Raw genomic sequence first — 19,427 nt, 5'->3', positions numbered from 1 at the left:
TTCCTCTTTTGACTCATATTACATCTGTGAGTATTGTATCCTCCAAGGGAAGAGGCGGGGAGCCGCGGCCAGTTTTGCACAAAAAGTCTGAAGCAAGAGGGCCAGGTGTTTTGCTCATGGCTGGGATGCGGGAAGAGCCGGGAACTAGCCCAGGTTACTGGGAGCAGCACGAGCTCCACCCCAGTGCCGAACTGGGGAGAGCCCCCAGTTTCCCTGCTGAATCTTCAGCCTGCCTTGAGATGTAGCCAAAGCTCTTGCAGTTATTTATAGTTCCCTGCCACAGCCGCTGCCTTTATAATTTGGGGATGTTTCTTGGCCGGGGTTTATAATCCATGTTTTTTATCTTCTCCCTTTTCCTGTTCTTTCAGCCTGTGTAAAGGACGGACTCTCTACTCAGTGGTGAGAGATGCCAAAATCGTCCTGGATGTCAACAAGACAAGGCAGATAGCACAAGAAATTGTGAAGGTACGGTGTGGTGTGGGGGCAGCTTGTCACCAGTGGGGTTCACATCCAGCCCAGAGCTCAGCCAGGCTGCTCCAGGGAGCGGGAGGGAAGAAGCCAAGGAGGCTGGGCAGGATAGCACCTCTTGACTTTAAAATCCAGGTCTCTTAAACCTCCCTCACCCACTTTGAGCTGAACTGGGGTGCCACCAAGGCTTCCCACAGGCTCCCTGTGCAGTGATGAACTTGGAGCTCGTCCTGGCCACAGCTCCTCTTCCCCCTTTGAAGTGCAGATGTTTAAGTCCAGCTTTGCTGCCATGAGTGAATTACTGGCTGGGTATTCCTCTTGTCTTGGAAAAAAAGAAAAAAAACAATCTGCTGTTGATTTGAGGTTTCCATATCTCTAGTGCAAGCATCCCTGCAGCCAGCGTGCATGGAGGAGTCAGTGCTGTGGTGCTTGTGGCAGGAGGCTGTGCACGCCACAAGGCAGAGCACACGTGCAGTTTTCAGAGCTAAAAAAACTTTTCCTTTCACAGAGATGACTCAAAGTGCATCTTCAACACTTCAGATGCGACCGTATGAATAGATGCTGAGGAGGATCCTCACGTGGCAGGGTCAAGTGGCTGGGAAGTTGAGTCCTGAGCCATCAAAGCTTCCCATCGAGTGTCTGCAACGGCTTGTTTTCCTAAGTGGTGCTGAGCCGTCTGCTAGAGTAGGGTTGTACTGTGATTCCAAACATATTTAACACTAAATGATACCAAAAAGATTTGGCACGTGTCCTACCATGGGAGCTGCGACAGTGGCCCTGTGTCCTGCTCGAGGTCAGCTAGCACCTCTGGTAAACAGCCATAGCAAATCATCTGGGGCTGAGCTTATGTTGAACATATTTCTATTGGAAGGGGAAAAAAAGCCAGTAGTTTTTTTGGCAGATCTTAAACCCCCTTAAATATTCAAATCCATGTTATAAATAAGAACGTGTTCTGTAATATACCCTGAGCGGTGCCATTCCCCTGCCTGTGCTTATGCTGTCTCTTATTAGATTGTCTGGTTTGCATTTACTTACACCCAGATTTAGCAAAGTGCATGCTGTTTTAAAGTAAATTCCTTAAATTCCCCTGAAGCCTCTGGGCTCTGGGCAGGAGCTGACAGTTGAGCACAGGCTTACCCTCTTTGCTGAGCCAGTGTTGCAAGGGGCGTCTTGGAGCAGCAAACTATGGCCTGAATCCGTGCTGAGGGCTTCTCTGCTGATTTCTAGTTTCAATCTGTATTTTCCACTTTAAAGATGGATTTTTCTCACTAAGCAAACTCTGAGGCTTCGCGCTGGGTTGCCTTGTATGTTTTCCCCTGACTGCCGCTGCAGTTATGCTCAGGGTTCTCTCGTCCCAGATGTTCACAGCAGGAGGTAATGGCTGGGTTCAGCCCCTTTCTCCAGGCGGGTTGCATCACTGCTTGTGGGTTGGGGTTTGGAGGACTGGGCTGAGAGACCCCTGTCCCCTGCACGTGCATATAGGGAGAAGTTGGAAACTTCAAAGTGTGGTGTTGCGAGGCATTGCTGGCACTGGGGAAGCGTGGCTGGGTCTGTGAGATGAAAGCAACACGGTGAAGAATGTCACCCACGAGATGCTGAAGCAAATCAGCAGGACTGCACGCAGAGCTCGCTGCAGCCCCCCTGCATCTCCTCTCCTCCCGGCGAGCACGGGGCTGGGTGCTCCTGCTGCAGCCCGCCGCAGGGCAGAGGGACTTCGGGGCTGGCCCAGGTCCCTGTAGGAGTTCAGAGAGGTGCAAAGGCAAAGCTGTGCAGAATGGGTGCTGAGCCCAGGCTCTCCCTGTGCACCCAAGGGGTTTTAAGACAGCAGCTCCGGCTTGCTGGAGAGGTTCCGTCATACCCCTGTCGCAGCTGCTGTGCCCCAGACACATGGCCCATCACTGATGTGCACCAGGAGAAGCAGTTTCTCTGCCTTCCCACCCCTCCATGTCAACCATCAGCAGACATGAAGGACGTTTTGGTGGACTTGGAGGTGGCTGGTGTGGAGAAGCGAAGGAAAACCCCGACATCTTGCTTTGGTTGGGCTGGGGGCTGCATTGGCCGGAGGAGCTGGAGACGGGACCACAGCAGGGGCTTTGGCTCAGCTACCCGGTCGCGGCAGTTGTTTGACTTTATCCTTTGAGTCCCCTTATGCGATAGGAGAGCCGTTAAGATTATTGGATTAGCGGATGCAAGGGCTCTCGTTATGCCGTGATCCTCGGAGGCGAAAGTTAATTTATTTAAGAAGCAAAGCCGGCAGAGGGAGCTGGCTTTTCGCACACGCCGGGCAGCCAAGCAAATTAAGGCGTTACTGGGCCAAAGAGTGTTTTCTCACAGATCATCCCGGGGGTGAAGGTGGCAGAGCTGGAATTTGTAGTGGGATCTGCATGATACCCTATGGAGTGAGATGAGGGATTTGGGTTTGCTGAGAATTCCTTGAGAAATACCTCCAGCAAAGGCTTGGCTGCGTGTGGGGATTGCATGGGAGATGCATTCCCATCCATGCTGCGTGCAAAGGGTGCAAAGGCCCTGCTGCCTGCTCTGAGCTCCTGTCAGCCCTGGCCGATGGGAGGGGGCTGCAAAGCATCCCCATGGCACCGGGTCTCATCCTGTCCCATGGATGCTCAGGGCCCTGCACTGCACCTTGCAGGAGGAACAGGCTCGCAGCATTGAAATGCTGTTTCTTGCATAACCCTGGCACTTTATGAAGGTGACAGTGACATTTTAAAGCAGATTTTAAAACCTCATTATTATTTCATGTGCTGGGATCCAGAGACCCCTAATTAATCCTGGTGACTGGAATGGTCCTGGCATGCAGCTGCAGCTGTGGCATCTTAGGACCAGCCTCAGCCCCAAATCCTTTCCTTCCTCCAGCTTCTCTTAGCAGAGGCTCTTCAGGATTTGACCGCTGAGGGGTGCGGGTGAACCCCTGTATCTTGCTGGGTTGGGGTGTTTGCTGTCCCCAGCAGCACATTGTCCCTGGCTGCCCCCAGGCTTTCCAGCTGCCGGAGCAGAGCCCTGCAAGTCTCTGCCACTGGTGAGACCTTTTTCCCCCCATATCCTGCGCATTTGCATTTGAGGATTTGGGGTTTTTTTCAGGTTGCTTTCCCAATTTTTCCCAATCATTTCTGAATTTGGATTGTGACTCCTATCTCCACGTTGGCTGCAAATTACAAATATATTCATGTTCCACTGCCTGCGTGGTTAATGACGGGACGTGAAAAGATCAGACCTAGGATGGACCCCTGTGGAAATCCAGTTAGTAAATCCCCCCACGCCAGCAATAGACAACTGATATTTGCTCTTAAGCAACAGTTTGCTGGCCCATTTGGCTTTTATCCTTCAGTAGCTTCCTCTTGAGCAAGTTTCCCTTAGTCTGCTTATGAGAATGAGAAGTGGGACAGCATCGAAAGCCCTGCTGAAGTTGGGATAAATGACTTTTATCGCCCTCCCCACTCCTAGAGCTGGTTATCCTGTTGAGCTGAATGTCCGCTGCATGGAGCTGTCAACAGCCTGCTTGATTTGCTGATGCTAAACAAGCCTGGTGCAGGGGAGTTTGGATTTCCCACCCATGGCCTTTTTTTGCATCATTAGCAATAATTTTAATTAACCACCAAGTAGCTTTTCTTAGGGGAAAAGAATTAAGGCAGGACTCCTGCGAGGCGCTGGTTTCCAGGCTAATGGTGTCGGTGTGCACATAGGAGGCACTAATGGCTCAGCGAGGGTGTGTGATGGGGAGCTTTGACTTATTACCCCTCTGCTCCCAGCCCCGAAAGTGAACAAAGGCGAAAACATCATCATCATCATCAATTTCTCCGCAGAGGATTTCAGGAGAGTGACTGCCAGTTTGGTTTGCCGCTAATTTTCCTTGCATAACCAATTAATCAGGAAGATGAGTGGGAGCTATCGTGGCTGAGATGCCCACACCATGACCCCCTCGCCCTCCGTGAGCACCATCCATTGCCTGTCCCAAGCCAAGGACACCCCCCGGACACCTGCCCTGTCTGTAGGAACATTGGGGGATGTGCAGCCTCCAGCTGTGGCCCAGCTGGAGCTCAGTGGCATGGATGTACTGTGATGGTACAGGGGTGCTCATGGCTGGGCTCTCCCCATCTTGGCAATGGTGGGGCTGCCCCTGCTTGGGCGTTATCCCATCTGTTTGTGCTGCTTTTTCAATTTTGAGGCATTTTTCTCTCTCTTCCATCCTAGGGAATGGGCTACCTGCACGCCAAGGGGATCCTTCACAAGGACCTCAAGTCAAAAAACGTTTTCTATGACAACGGGAAGGTGGTGATCACAGACTTTGGCCTCTTCAGTATCTCGGGAGTTCTCCAAGCAGGCAGGTAGGACACAGCATGGTGGAAATACTGGCATTCTTCCTCATGCCCTAGAGCCCCCATTTGAGCTGGGAACATGGAGAGGTAGCGCAAAAACCTCCTCTGCAAGTGCCTGTCTGGGTCTGCAGCCTTGGTAGACATGGGGACAAGGTGCCTTTGAGTGTCCTGGGGCTGCCCCTGGGACTTTACCATCTCACCTCCTGGGATTTTGCTTTTGAGGAGGCCTGCTTTGGGAAGAGCAAGATTTGTAGCTCCTGCAGAAACCCCTCTGCCCCACCAGTGGTGCTCCCTTGAAATGCAGCTCCACACTCAACACCATCATTGGGTTTGCGGTGCAAAGCCCCAGAGGGATGGCAAGAGCAGAGCTGTGTTTTCTGCAGTAAGGTGGGTCTTCACTCAGCACTGAGCGCTGAAAACAAACTGCTCTACTCCTTGGGTGCAGAAGTTGCAGCTTGTTTCAATTTTATTTTGTTTCATTTATTTCTTAAACCTAGTGTTTAATGGCAGAGTTGCTTTTGATCGGTAAGAAGGAGCATGATGCTGCATGCGAGTCTCTAGCAGTTTGGTTCAGAGAGGCAGGACCTGGCCCCAGGCATGGTTTCTTGGACCCAACCTCTTCCCACAGGATGCGTCATTTCCATGGCCAAACCACCCTGCAGCTGTGCAGGAGATGCTCCTTGGGCTCTGTTTCACCAGGGCCAGCAAAGCCAGTTTGTTCCTTGGCCTTTCCCTAACACTATTGTTATAATCCCCCAGCATCTGCTTCACCTCCTGCCTCTGGGCTGACAAACGGTGCAGCCAGAGCGGCAGCCCAGGTCACACGGTGCCATCCCTGGGCTGTCCCCTGGCCGCTCCAGTGACCTTTCAGGTGCTGCAGACATCTGGCCGTGGTATCTGCACTGAGCCAGGGCATGGAGCAAGACGCAGAGAAAATGAGAGCCAAGCTTGGGACATTTACAGCATTATGACGTTTTTGGTCTCTTTGGACTTAGAATCAAGCCCATTTGGTAAATGTTCCTTATTAAATGTTTTTTTGGTTTTTTTTCCCCTGGTGCTTTGGGAGGTTTTCCAGCTGTAGACATGGCAGGGCAAATTGTCTCAGCAGCAGTGGAAAGGAAGGAAAACAAAGATGGGGGGGAAAGGAAACAGAAGAGGGGAAAAAAGAACAAAGGTTATATTCTCCTTTCTTGCTAAAACTAAAAAAAAAAAGAGCATTGCTGACTTTTCCCCTGGGAGAGTGATTTTTCACTGAACCCTTTGTGTTAGAAACAGCACGGGTCAAGCGCAGCGTTATCGGCACCAGCAGCTGAGGCAGGTTTCCTCCAGCAGCATGTTACCTGCCTTCTGGTCCTTTCGGTCTCCATCACCCCACATGGTGGGGTTTGTCACTGGAGAGGTTGTTGTGGCAAGTCATCACTTTATGGTGAAGGTGATCAGGAGATCAAGTGCACCTTGGAAATTATATATTTTTTTTTGGTCTAGTTCCCATGTGATGAGGTCAAATGATTAGAGGAAAAGGCAACGGCCGCTTCTCCATCCCATGCCTCTCATGGTGAGATGGGGAGCCAGCTTTTCCATTCTGCCTGTATAAATATCATCTGCTTTTAGCACAAACTTGGCCAAAAGCTTAGGAAGCCCAAGAAATCCAGCAGTGCTGCTGCTCTCCCTGCAGTGGAGAAGTGGATTTTGGCTCTGGTGTAGCAGCTGGGCAGGGGGTTTGGGGCTTAGGTCCTGCCAGGATGAAGCTGCAGCTCATTCCAGCAGTAATAAAAGGATTTGGGCAAAAGGGCCAAAGTTTGCCAGGGGCCTTTGCTAGAAGGTCAGAGATGCTCTGGAGATAAAATGAAAGCCAAGACCCTGCGGAGATGGGGCATCCAATGGGATGGACCAATGCGTGGCCATCTCTGCACAAGATTGGGATGGCACATGGTGGGTAAAGTCCAGGAGATTACTCAGGAGAGGAAGGATGGTCAGAAATGTAAGACTGGACAGAAACGAGCAGTGTTTTGGTAGAAATATGGGGAAATTTCTGTCCCAAGAAGCTTTCAGTGTGGCTGCCCTGGACTACTGGTGGCACACGTCTTCTGCTGGTGGAGAAGGCTTTGGGGATCCACACTCACCAGTCACGATGAATTTTGAAGCAGCAAGTGTCTGCAGGTCTGATTTCCCTTTTCAGGGTGTTTTTTTGCCGGTTCTGGTTTCTCCCAGATAAAGAAGAATGATAAAGAACAGGTTTGGGTCCTCAGAGGCTTGCATGGACAAGCATGTATGGAGAAGGGAGCAAATTTTTGCAGGCTGAGCTAAGGACAGTGATGTTACTTCAGATGTGAATGAGAACTATAAACTGGCCTGTTTTCACTAGGGTTAAAAAAAGAAATGGCTTAAAAATCTTCCTTGTCCTCCTAGACCAGGCTCACCTTCAGTTCATGAAAGCATCCACCACAAGGACTTTGTAGCGTCCATCCGTGCTGTGACACGCTTGTGCTGCTGAAAAACAAGACAGATATTGCAACTAAAATACTTTCTGCAGAGACTTCCTAATCCAGTGTCTTATCCTGGTGAAATCAGATTTATTTTTCCTTTATTTAAACGTTGTTGGGCTTGATAGGGCTGCTCTGTAATTAGGAGGAGCATGAGGTGTGTCTTGAGTCATCTGAAGAGCTTTTCTGCCCTTGCTTTTGCCTTGGGGCTGGCTTGTCCTTCAGTGGGTTTAGAAGATGCTTGGCTGGTTGTGCTGCTTTCTGCTAGTGGAATTAGCCAGGCTGGTTATGAAGTCAGGCAAATTTTTGTCATGAAACCATTTTGCTGTAATTGAGCCACGTTTGGGAGTGCATTAAAGCTCAGCCTTCATTGCTGGAAGCTTGTAAGCCTGTAGCTGCGTGCTTGGGCATACGTGAGCTTTGCAAAGGGCTGAGGCTGGGCTTCTACCAGAGCTGTGGAGCCAGATCTGGTCCCTGGAGCATCCCGAGGTGAGCCTGAATGCTGCTCATGGGAGATCACAGCGCTGGATGACTTGAGTGAACAAGAATAGAAAGCCCTATGTGCAATCCTGGTCTTGCTGAGGGTGGTGGAACACATCCGAGTGCTGCCCACTGCATCCCGCTCCCCACTGCCTGCCCAGAGGCAGAGAACATAGACACAGGGAAGGACTAGTGAGCTTCTCCACATCTTTTCTAATTGCTCTGGTGCTTAACGACGGCTTGTAATTAAGAGCTGCACAGGGCTGGAGGATGGTGGCGGGAGCTGGCTGGGGAGCTGAAAGCCTCCCCCCTGTGCCAAAGTGCTCTCGCCTGCGGCTCCTGGGGCCAGAGGGTCCGTGCCTTGCTGGAGCTGCTGATTGCGGTGACAGCTCCAGCGCAGCAGGATGAAGAGGGGCCATGGAGACCTCAGAGGGGGCATGGAGGCTTAATCCCTGGACCAGCAGTGTCCTTCCCTAGGGGAGGGGGTTACTCTTCTGGTCACTGCCAGACCCAGGGGTGATGCTGGGCACAGGGGTGGCTTTGTGCCTGGGAGAATCTGGACTGTATCACCTTGGGATTGTGCACATTATGTGCACACAGCCATGGGGGGGGAAAGCCAGCCAAGCAGTCAGCATTTGTGGTGGGAGTTTGTCATCCTGCCTCAGGGGTGGATGGACATGCCCATGCCTGGGTAGTGTCCCCTGGGACATGGGCTCTGGGATTTTGGCCCCACGCTGAAGTTCAGGAGGAGAGATGACCCCACTGCTATCCCTTACTCCTGAGCATCACCATATTTGGGAGGGCATCAAAGCAAAACCAGGGAGAAATTCCTTGGGACAAGTCAGTGGGCACTTCCTTCTCTATTCCAATGGGGCATGTGACAGTCTTTGTTACCTCCTGCAAAATTGTGCTCCCAAATTTGGTCTCAGACACACGATTAAGCTGCTTAATGTGCTACCACCACCAGTGGTCCCTGCCCATTTCCCTACCTGGGCACCCTTTTTAAGCCAGTTGGGCACCCTAGGTGCCTGCTGGAGGATATAAAGGATGAAGAAGCAACCAATGTCATCCTCAGCTCTTGGCCAAAGGAGCCTAATGTATTTGTACTGAGCAGGGGGGCCTTGAGGAGGTAGAAGACAGATGGCTGAGATTAGCTGAGAGAGGCTGGTGATGGTAACGAAGCCAGGCTGTGCCTGTGGGTGATGACATTGGAGGTCTGGACATGAAGGTGGGCTGGAGGGGCTGTTGGGGACCAAACACCTGAAAACACTGATTTCTAGGCCATTAGAGGTCACCAGTCCAACCTTTTGCTCAAACTACAGCGGGGCCAGACGAGATGTCAGTGCTGGCGGGATTTGCCCCAGGTAACCTGTTGTCCCTGCTCTTTTAAAAGAGTTTTGGTCACAGTGAGGGCCCTGGCAGACCCTGCATCCCCATTAGCAGCCCAGCAGAGCTGAAGCTGCCCCTTGCCCACCCTGTGCCCAAACTGAGCCCTGCCACCTGGCAGGGACGAGTGTGAAGCCACCATGCTGGCATTTCTCAGAACAGGGTTAAAACCTGACTTTGCAAGGATGCTGTGGGGAAAACCAGGCATAAATGCCCTGGGGAGAGGGTGGGAGAGCTGGGGGGCTACTCGCTGGTGGCACGGTGGTGATGTTCCTGCTGTGGTACCCATGGCTTTGGCTCCGTGTTTTGGCAGACGGGAGAACAAGCTGCGCATCCAGAATGGCTGGTTGTGCCACCTTGCCCCCGAGATCATCCGCCAGCTCTCGCCGGACACCGAGGAGGACAAGCTGCCCTTCTCCAAGCACTCGGATGTCTTTGCGCTGGGGTGAGTCCCTGCGGCAGGGCAGGTGGGCAGGCTGCAGTGAACCGGCACAGTTGTGCCAGCTGTGAGCTGCTCTGTGCAGCCGGGAGGGGAAGGGGACACGGTTTGCTTGCTGCAACACCAAGGGGATGCTTCATGTGGGAATCCCCATCGCTGGGCACAGAGCCCCTTCCTGTTTGAGAAATTTTGTGTTAACTCCCTCCCAAAACACCAAATCCCCTGTTGTGGCTATGGAGCATGGTGGCTCTGGGCAATGGGATCTGGAGCATCATGGGGACGCCAGCCTGGTGTGATGTCTCCCCTGCATCCTCTTGGGGTGGGTACCACCGGGATGTCAGCTAGGGATGCAGAAGGTTGGGGACACAGGCTGGGGAGCCCCCAGACACCCCAATTCTCTCCACCAGCCAGCTGCAGAGGGGCTGGCAGCAGTAGCTGCTGCTGTGAGCTTGGGCTGCTGGGGAGATGAGATGCCTAAAGGTCAAGAAGAGGAGAACTGATGAGTCTCCTTCAGCGAACTGGCTCATCACTCCTGCCGCTTATCTGAAAGCAAGCCTCCCTTACGGCAGGAGCCCAATTGCCCTGATAAAACCTTTCTCGAGGTGGACATAGGGCTGGGGGCTTTACCCAGAGGATTAATTTTCTTGTGGATACCTTAAAGGCTGCGGGGATTAGTGTGCATGGGGCTGTTATGGGAGGCGATATTTCCATCAAAACCACAGTAATTACAGCCGAAAGGGTCTGGCTTTTTTTTTCCTCCCTCCCTGAGGTATATCTTTAGCACAAAAATAAAGAAGTAATTAAGGGATCATATCGAACTGAGTGAGAGTCAGTTACTTAGACTTAGTTTTTCCTCCTTTCTTTGAGTGTGAGCTCTGCCCTTATGTAAAGCATGAATTTCCTTAAAAGATTAAAAGATTTTCCCACATTTTTTGTCTTTCTTTTTTCTGCTGCCCTCCGCTGAGCCCAGGAGGCTCACAGCTGATCCGGAGGGTTATTGCCATCGCCATTTCCCTCTAGGGATTTGGGGATCAGCAACAGCGAGAGGAAAAGATCTTTTAAAGAAGACAGAAATTTTAAATTAAAGCGTGGGTGAAGGCGGCGCAGAGCGGGGTGCTGAGGCTGACGGCACGTGCTCGACAAAGTCTGCAAGATTGTGGCAACAATTAATGTTAGATGTGTGGTCTTCTGCAAAGGGAGATGGAGCAGCAGATCACTCTCCATAGCACCATCTGTACGCCAGGAAACACAGTCCAGATATTTGGGATGCATCACACGAAGGTGAAAACTTAAGCCTCAAACTCCCAACTAGAAATTTGAATTTAACGGCATCGGATGCATTCAGGCACTTTAAAAATCCTGGCTGATGCCTGAACATCTTGTCCTGTGCCACCAGGACCTGTCTCTCTCCAGCCTCCCCGTTCCTCTGTGCCTACAGCACCAATGGGCATCTCACATTATTCACATTTTTTGAGATCGATAGTCAAAATGTATGTATATTTTTCAAAAATCAGGGAGCCACCCATCCAAGAGTGTTCTTTCATTTATCAGACTCCCTCCCCCAGATTTTTCCACCCAGATGCTGTTTTAACTCTGTTTCTCGCTGCTTTAACTGGCTGTGATGGCATCCCTTGAAGGGAAAAGTAAGTCCAGGGAATTTGCCTTGGAAATCAGGGCCAGCACTGTGGGAGCAGGGGCTTATCCAGCCTCCGAGTGCTGGAAAACAAGGGTGGAAAAGTCCCAGGCGGTAGCGGGGGTGGAGGACCACGGGGATGCCTGCCAGCTCAGCCAGAGATACCGTTGTTTTGGGATATTCCCTTGGATTTGGAAGTCCTCATGGAAAGGAGGGCTTGGCTTAGTGATAAGAGCAGTGCAGTGGCAGATGGCTGGGGGTTCTCATGTGCCATCACCCGGTGAGGGTGCCAGGGATGGTTCATGCCATGGCTTGGATGGCTTTTTGTGGTTTGGAGTGCTTTTTCCAAAAGAAAAAGGAAAAAGTCAGAGCAAAAGTGAATTTTCAGGTTCATTCTTCCCTGGTGCTTGCTGCCCCAAGCAGCTGGAGCAGGTGGCAGAGTTAGAAATGCCAGCCCGGCGGCTGGACCATGTATTTACCCCCCGCATCATCTATTAAGCTACTCGGCGGGCAGCGGGGCAAGGTGCTATTGCATCCTAGTGGGAGATTCCCACTTGATGTAACAGGCTGGCTGGCAGCTCTGCCCATTATTCTGCACATGCCTCTGCCTGTGCATCCATCAGCCTCTGTCCTCCTGCCCATGGACCATATTCTCCCCTGGTGTAAATCAGGGGCTGCAGCAGGCTGTCAGTCAAATTGACAGCCTCAGTTACTTCCTCTGGAAAATGGGAGAGGTGATGTCTCTGTAATGAGGGCTGAGCATCTCTGGTGTCATATCTGGGATGAAGCACCTCCTGGATGTGGATGATTTTTAGAGCAGGGAGAGGCAGTGGATGTGGGTGCAATGAGCAGCCGTACCCCTGTGCGATGCCTCCCAGCTCCTCCCAACTCTAATCCCTGCTGTCTCCCAACAGCACGATCTGGTATGAGCTGCATGCGCGGGAATGGCCCTTCAAGACACAGCCAGCGGAGGCAATAATCTGGCAGGTGGGAAGAGGGATGAAGCCCAACCTCAGCCAGATCGGGATGGGCAAGGAGATCTCGGTAGGTGGTGTGGAGCAGGTGCTGGAGCCCCGCGTGTATGTGTGTGTGTGCATGGAGGGGGAACGTGCCCCACTGGTGCATGCCCTGGGTGGGGGGTCCCTTTGAAAAATTCTCTGTGCTGCCCAGGATCTGCCAGCAAAAAAGCGAGGGGTCCCTCCCTCTGGGGTCCCTTCCCCTCCAGCCAGTGGGACTCAGTCTAGCTGCTGGTGGCACAAGAACAGTTTGCATGTTCCCTCCATGCCAGCCATTTGCAGGGATGCGGTGATGGAGATACTGTCCTTACGGGGGTGGACACATTCCCTCTGCCCTGGCACTTCAGAAGGATGCAGTGATGGAGGTGGGGTCCTTGCTGGGAGGACGTTAGGTGCGGAGATCATGGTGGGAGGGGGACTGGCTCTGCTCACGCACTTGTCCTGTGTGGCTGCAGGACATCCTCCTCTTCTGCTGGGCCTATGAGCAAGAGGAGAGACCCACCTTCACCAAGCTCATGGACATGCTGGAGAAACTGCCAAAGCGCAACCGTCGCCTTTCCCATCCCGGGCACTTCTGGAAGTCAGCAGAGTAAGTCCCTGTCCTTGCCTGGTTTTCCCTGTGGTGGCTGGAAGCTCTGCCTGCACCCCTCAGCACGCCACTGTCACAGCTGACTGGGTAGCATTGGCGGGGGGCATGGGGACAAGCTGTGCGTATATTGGTGCCATGGTGGGGGGGGCAAGCATGGGTAGAAAGGGTGGTCATAGAGTGCTGTGCCCATGCCAGCTGTCACTGCAGTGCTGGCTGTTCTTATTGGGCTGAAAAAGCCTGGGAAAGTAGTTGGAGACGATCAGGAGGAGCTTAGCGAAGTGCTCCATCATCGCTGGGAGGAAGAAGCAGGGTAGGTCCAGGGGCAGGCTGGGGCCAGGACATCTGTTTCAGGGATATCTGCTTTGGGGACATCGGCCAGGGCTCCAGTGCCTGCTTCTGCACCCCTCTCAAAGTGGTTTTCCTCCTGGGAAGGTGGTTTTTCCTTCTTTTGCCCAGATTTAACTGGTGGGGGGATATCCTGCCTGGGGTCCCTCCCCAGACCTGCAGCCTGTGGCAGCCATCGCAGCTTCCAGCGCTGGGAAAAGAACATCGTCTCTTCTCCCACAGACAGCTCGTGGCCAAGTCCTGCTCCGTTTCATTGCTTTGGCTTAGTCACATCTCTCTGCTTCAGCAAACACAGCATAAATGGGTCCCCAGTCAGGGTTTCAGGATCTGGCCTGTTGGTAACAGCAGGCAAAACCCAGAAGTATCACTTAGAGACTCATTTTCTTCCCTTGAATTCATCGTATTATGACAAATAGGATCAAAAGCCTAATCCATGCAGGGGTTGCATTCATGGGGGGATTTTTCCTTCTCCTGGTGTGCATGCCCAGACTGTGGAGGCTGGAAATGGGCAGGGAGGGATGGCGGCAGAGGTGAGCTAAGGGAGAGAAGTGAGGGCAATTTTGACTACTTCAAGCATCTTTTTTGGACCTCACTGAGGGTTGGAGATGCAGATTTCTTCTGCTGTATCTGATAACAAACCTCCTTGCTTCCTTATCTGTGTGACAAGTGTGGGCGGCGCCAAGGTTACGGGCACAGCGAAAGCCGCTGGAGTGTCCCTTGTGCCACCTCCCATCCCCGTGTGCTCAGGGCTGATGAGGGGCTCCTGGGACCAGCACAAAGCCAGCGGTCAGATGGCCCCCAAATCACCTGGAACATAAGCCAATAATCAGGAGGGAAGTTAATTACCAGTCCGTGCTCCGAGCAGGCACCAGGGTGGCTCCTGCAGCCAGGCAAGGAAAGCTGAAGGTTGATGAACCCCAAAGCAGGTGGCTGTATAATTGCTTGGTTGGGTTTGGGAAGGTTTTTGCAGTCAGAGCCACGCTCTGCCTGCCCTAGGCTGTGGCTGGCCGGCAGCTTCCTCTTAATTACCGGCCCCATCTTTTGCTAAGTGCGAGGGGAGGGAGGATTCTTCAGCTCAGCTCTCGCTTTCCATCTGAGCTGCCTCCTTCCTGAGGGACTCGGCTCTGGCCACTGTTCCCATGTTAGGTCCTGGCTTCCCCGTGGGGTCCTGGCTCACCCACAGATCCCAGCTGTGCACCCGGATGAGCCGGCTGCGGTACCCGGGGGCTCTGCCATACCTGCACTCGGGGTTCCTGCTGCTGGGAGAGCCTGGATGCACGGGGATGGGGCTGAGCTGTGTGGTACCCAACAAGCCTTTTCCGCTCTAGATGGTCCTAAATCTGAGACTTGCCTGCACCAGCAAAACCCAGGCTGGGCTGGCGGGGAGGTGCAGAAGTGCACTGCTTCCCACAGTGCCACTGCATTCCGGGGCAGCTCTGTGGCAAACCCACTTGGGGAGGCTTTTTTGCAACCACCTGCCCCGCAAAAACCCGTGGTGCCCTGGGACAAAGTGCCCAGTGCTGACTCTGCTGTGTTGTGTCCCTTCCAGGCTGTGACGGGAGGAGTTAAGGGATGGTGCCTTCCTCCCCCTGCGGTTCTCCTCTTCCTCTCCGCTTCCCACCCTGTGCTACAGAGGAGCAGCGGGTGCCACGGGCCAACAGCGGAATGGGAATGAGCCTCTTCCCCCGCAGCGTTTCATCCTCTCTGCAAGGGCTGGAGGAGCCAAGCTGGTGGTAGAGCGCCAGGGACGCCCGGCTGCGGTGGGATGGGGACGGCGGGCAGCTCCCCGTGCACATGGGGTCAGGTCTGGGGCCGGTTCCCCTCCGAGCAGGGGGAACCCATGAGGCAGATGGCTTCAATTTAACCCCCAGGGCTCCTCTGATCCCAACCAGCATGGTCAATGCTCATGACGCTCGGATGGGGAGGGGTTGCTTCTTGGTTCTCGATGAGTTTATTTAATTTCCTTTATCTATTTATTTATTTTTTAAATGAAAAAAGGGGGAAATGTTGCTGATTCATGAGTTTAGCGCTGGAGCCTGCCGGGGCCAGGGAGTGCCGCTGCTATTAGCTACCCCCTGCGGGAAAATGCATCTGCAGAGCCGGAGCTGGAGGAGTCCTGCTCCCCCTCGCCTCTGCAACCCCTTCATGGGCAGCCGTGACCTTTCACAAGTGGCTTCTTTACCTCCTGGCCATGCCCACTTACATTTCTGCCCTCCAGGTCTCCCTCTCAGCAGGTTGCTTCTCCACATTCCTGTTAATTTAGCTGTTTGCCCCAGCACATATCTAATCAGCGAGCCTTTCCTTCTCGCCCTCCCCACTGCTGCTTTGCTTTTGGCTTCGATCTTCATTCCTGAAGGCACTGCCAAAGCCCTGGGTTTGGGGGTGCTCTGGGGCCGGGCAGAGCGGAGCAGCTGGGACTGGGGTCCTTCCCCTCTCCCGTTGCCTTCCTCAGGCTCGTTGCCGGAGCCGGGGATGTGGACAAGCTCTGGTTGTACAGAGCATCTCCCTCCCCAGCCCCACGCAGGGAGCCATGGACATCTTGGCTGAACAAACAGCCATGCCCAGGACTGTTTTCCCCTGCATATTCATCTTCCATCAGCCAAACCCTGGACCTCCCCGAAGAGATGCTCTTTGGGCAGCATCTGGGAGCTGGTGTTGCCATCTGAATACCGTGTGCCGGTATTTCCCTCTCCCCATCATCTCGGATGGGCCCTCGAGCCCATTAGATGAGCTGTCAAGCGAGGGATGATAGCAAATTGCGTTTTCAGGCCCTTATTGAGCATAATTGCTTGACAGGAACCATCCTGAATAATTCAATTGTAGTCTAAGTTAGCTTAATTTGGAGACATGACGAGGCTCTGCAAACTAACCAGCCCTGGTTTGTTTGCTGCTCCTCTAACTCCCCCTTGCCGGCATTTGAACCTCTTTAACATAAGTAAATGAAGATTAGAAACGTAATTGCAGCTAGCAAGAGATGTTACTTTAATCATGGGGGCGTGTATGAAGGTGCTTTTATGTCTTAAAATTTGCACAAGTGCATATGTATAAAAATCTGAGGTAGGCAGGAGCAAGGGCGGTGAATCCAGCCTCCAAGCATGCTGGTAGAGGGTCGGTCTGGGTGAGTCTTCTGCTGATGCTTTCAGGACATTTGCTGTGCCATGTAGTTGCATCTCACTCTCAGATGTTTTGCATGAAGTTGGGATGAGGCAGGATCACCTGCTTCTGCCTTTGATGCTGAGGCCAAGTGGGATGAGCAAGCGAGAGCAGGGTGAGCCCTCGTTTGTGCTAATTGCCCCCTGCACCAGGCAGCAGGGCCAGTTTGTGGTCCCCATGGCCTCATGCTGCAGAGCTCAGTGTAGGTGGCTGAGCATCACCTCATCCCAGTGATGATGAAGGATGCTCCATGGCTGTTCACCTTCTGCCTCCTCCACATTCCACTTCTTCCCTCGTGAACAACCCCCCCATCTTCTTCATCCCACCCTGGGCTGCAGCAGTGATGTCCTCTGCTGCCCATCCTCCCCATCCCAACCCTTCCCTGCTGTCTCATACCCTCTCCATCCTCTGTGCGTGAGCACATGTGCCATAAATGTTGCACTAAGCCTCAGAGTCTCCCTGAGTTTTCACCAATGCCTTCACCTGTCATGGTCCTGGGGTCTGTTGGGGGGAGCACAGCCCCATCACCAGTGGTCTCTGCTGCTGGAGGGGCACAGGGGAGTCTCACTGTGAACTCACCGGTCCCCAAACCACGTTCAGAGAGAGGCATTGCTGTAGAAAGGTGGTGTCCTTCTCGCTCGGTGGTTTTAGTTTCTGTGTAGGTGTGAACTTCCTAGGCGAGCAGTAGCAAGTAAAACGTGTTGTAAGGATGAAGGAGGTGATACCATGGGTGATACTCAGCACTGGGGGTGGCAAAACGCTGTAGCCTGATAGACTTGTGGATTTATGGTGGAAGATACAACGTCCATCTTGAAAGACTTACTGTGGGTTTATTCTCTGTGCCCCAAGCCCCCTGCTTGCCTAGAAGGTCTCACCTTGACATAATCCCCCCATGGGGTCTCCCCAGCCGTTGGCAAACACCTGCTTTATTTTATTGGCCAAGACTCAAGGAAACAAGTGAACTGATGAGCATGTTGGTTTGGTTGCCCCATGGCATTAGGTCCTTACCAGGAGCACAGGGCCCTCTGCAGCAGCCTCAGCCAAGCATTTCTCCCCTGGATTTTGGGCATTTGAAGGGAGCTAAGTGCTCCTGTAGCCAACAAACCTTGCCAACTCTTCTCTCATCTCTTTCCTCTTTCTCCCTGCTTCCCTCATCGTAACATCTCAGCCAGGCCATGAGCAGAGCTGTCACACAATAGTATTGGTGGAAAAATAGCTGCCCTGTATTTATCATAAATTAGCTCAGAAGAGCAGCTCCTTCGCTTCCATTCAGTGCAGCGATGGTTGTTTATGCAGCCGTGTTATTTGCATCATGCTTTCTTATTTTTGAAAGTCTTAGTTATTAAAAAAACCCCAAACCAACAAATCTTACTTTTTTTTGTTGTTGCTGTTCTTTGTTTTTTGACTCTGGCTTTGTGAGTTGTTTTTTTTTTTTCCCCAGTTTAAAAATATCCAGCCCTTCAGCAGGGAGAGAATGTAGGAGAAGCTCTCCACAATGCCCTCTAATAGGAGATCCGAAGGAGCGAGAAGGTCCATCCGGTGGCTCAGTTTAGCTGCATGAGCTAGAGGAGAGACAGGGGTTATTTCCAGATGCGCTGGGTGAGAGCGGAGCCTGCTTTAGCACGGTGGTGTTCTGAGCAGCAGCTTGAGATGCAGGGAACCATCCCCAGCCCTGCGGTACATCCCTGGGCTCCTGCAGCAGAGCAGCCCCAGCGATGCTCTCCTGACCCAGTCCTCCTGCTCTCAGCTGCTTCATCTTTTCAGTCACCCTCTGAGGCTCTTCCCTGAGCTCCCCAGTCCCTGACTTTGCTGCTGCCCAAGGTTTCTTTCCCAGCGTTTCAGCGCTCATGGGAAATGCTGCGTTTGGCGCTGGGTAGCGAAGCCACTGCCAGTGGTGGAAGTGGTGGTGCTGCATGACCCTAAAGTGCTATGTCCTCCTTTGGCTGCTAAGTTATATCCCCCAGCCCTGCTGCTTCTTCTATCCACCCCCCCAAACTACCTAAATCCTCGCTGAGCCATGACCAGGCAGTTCCTGGGGATGATGAGCTCAGAGTCCGTCCCCGATGACTTTTATCCAATACTTGACATGGCAGGAGCCAAGATGATTAAGATTTAAGACGGATGGTAGGCAGAAATGAGTATCTTTGAGGTGGAGTTGCTCCTCAGCCTTTGCTAGATGCTATGGAAGGGTTGGTGCCTATGGATTGGTCCATGCTAAGAAGAAGGGATCTATGTTGGAGGTGCCATGAGGTGCTGCCTGCACCCCCAAGTGCCATGGGGAGCCCCAGGTCAACCCTGCCAGGGTGGCACTCTGCTGAGCACCTTTGCTTTCCTTCCCCCTTTCTTCACCATTTATTTTTTTTAATTTATTTAATTTTAATTATATTATTTTTTTTAATAATGATTCTTCGAGAAGCTTGGTCACCTGCAAAAGCCTTCTTTAGTTTCTGGTCCCTGTAAAGTATGCTGTTACATTTTCTTGTACATAAGGTATATATAAATATATATACATATCTCTATATGTATGTATATAGATATATACATATATAATGAGCTCTAAATCCTGTACAGTTTCAAACTGAACTCAATGGCCTGCTTTGTTTTCTCTGTGTTAGTTCTGACCGTTGCAGAATGAGCTGACTTTCATTTCCCTTTTCCTCTTTCCCTTTTCTTTTTATAAATATATACATAAATATATATATATATATATATTTTGTTGTCGTTGTTGCAAAACTCTCGTCACTGGAAAAGAACAGTTGATTCTGGTGCAAAAAATATATCACCCCACAAACCAACAACAACAAAAAATTGCTGAGAAAGGCACGATGGATCTCCCTGATGTAAATTTGTACAGTAACATTTATAACGTTTTCTACACTTGAAGAAAGTATTTATAATTTCAGCTGTCTGATTGAGTGCGAATCTCTGTGACCTGCAGAAATGGATAGCCATTTGTTCCTGTGGTTTCTCGTGCAGTGTTTGGTGAGGTGACAGTGTATGAATTATTTATGCCAATAAAAAAAAAAACAAACACAAACCTTTGAAAACCATTGCACCCCTGTGCTGCTCCGCGCCGCCAGCTGCTCCCTGCCCTCTCCTTGCTC

The 19,427-nt window shown here is 52.0% G+C and overlaps 1 protein-coding gene across 2 annotated transcripts in view; it reads left to right on the top strand.

Annotated features, from left to right (window-relative positions):
* Positions 1–19,370, top strand: part of KSR2 (kinase suppressor of ras 2) — an 87,470-nt gene extending 68,100 nt beyond the window's left edge. Inside the window, exons 14-19 of one of the 2 annotated variants that reach the window (XM_080365779.1) lie at positions 369–465; positions 4,675–4,808; positions 9,462–9,593; positions 12,135–12,264; positions 12,692–12,825; positions 14,720–19,370. In XM_080365779.1, coding sequence (XP_080221905.1) covers positions 369–465; positions 4,675–4,808; positions 9,462–9,593; positions 12,135–12,264; positions 12,692–12,825; positions 14,720–14,726 — 634 coding nt within the window. In that variant the 3' untranslated portion in view covers positions 14,727–19,370. Of the gene's footprint in view, positions 1–368; positions 466–4,674; positions 4,809–9,461; positions 9,594–12,134; positions 12,265–12,691 lie in introns of both variants that reach the window. The other variant, XM_080365780.1, reaches the window with a different exon arrangement.
* Positions 19,371–19,427: the final 57 nt, after the last annotated feature.

This window comes from Falco punctatus (genome assembly GCF_963210335.1).
Source record: "Falco punctatus genome assembly, chromosome: 1".
Classification (NCBI taxonomy): Eukaryota; Metazoa; Chordata; class Aves; order Falconiformes; family Falconidae; genus Falco; species Falco punctatus.
Note: the sequence above shows the minus strand (reverse complement) of the source record. Positions and strands in the feature narration are given on the sequence as shown.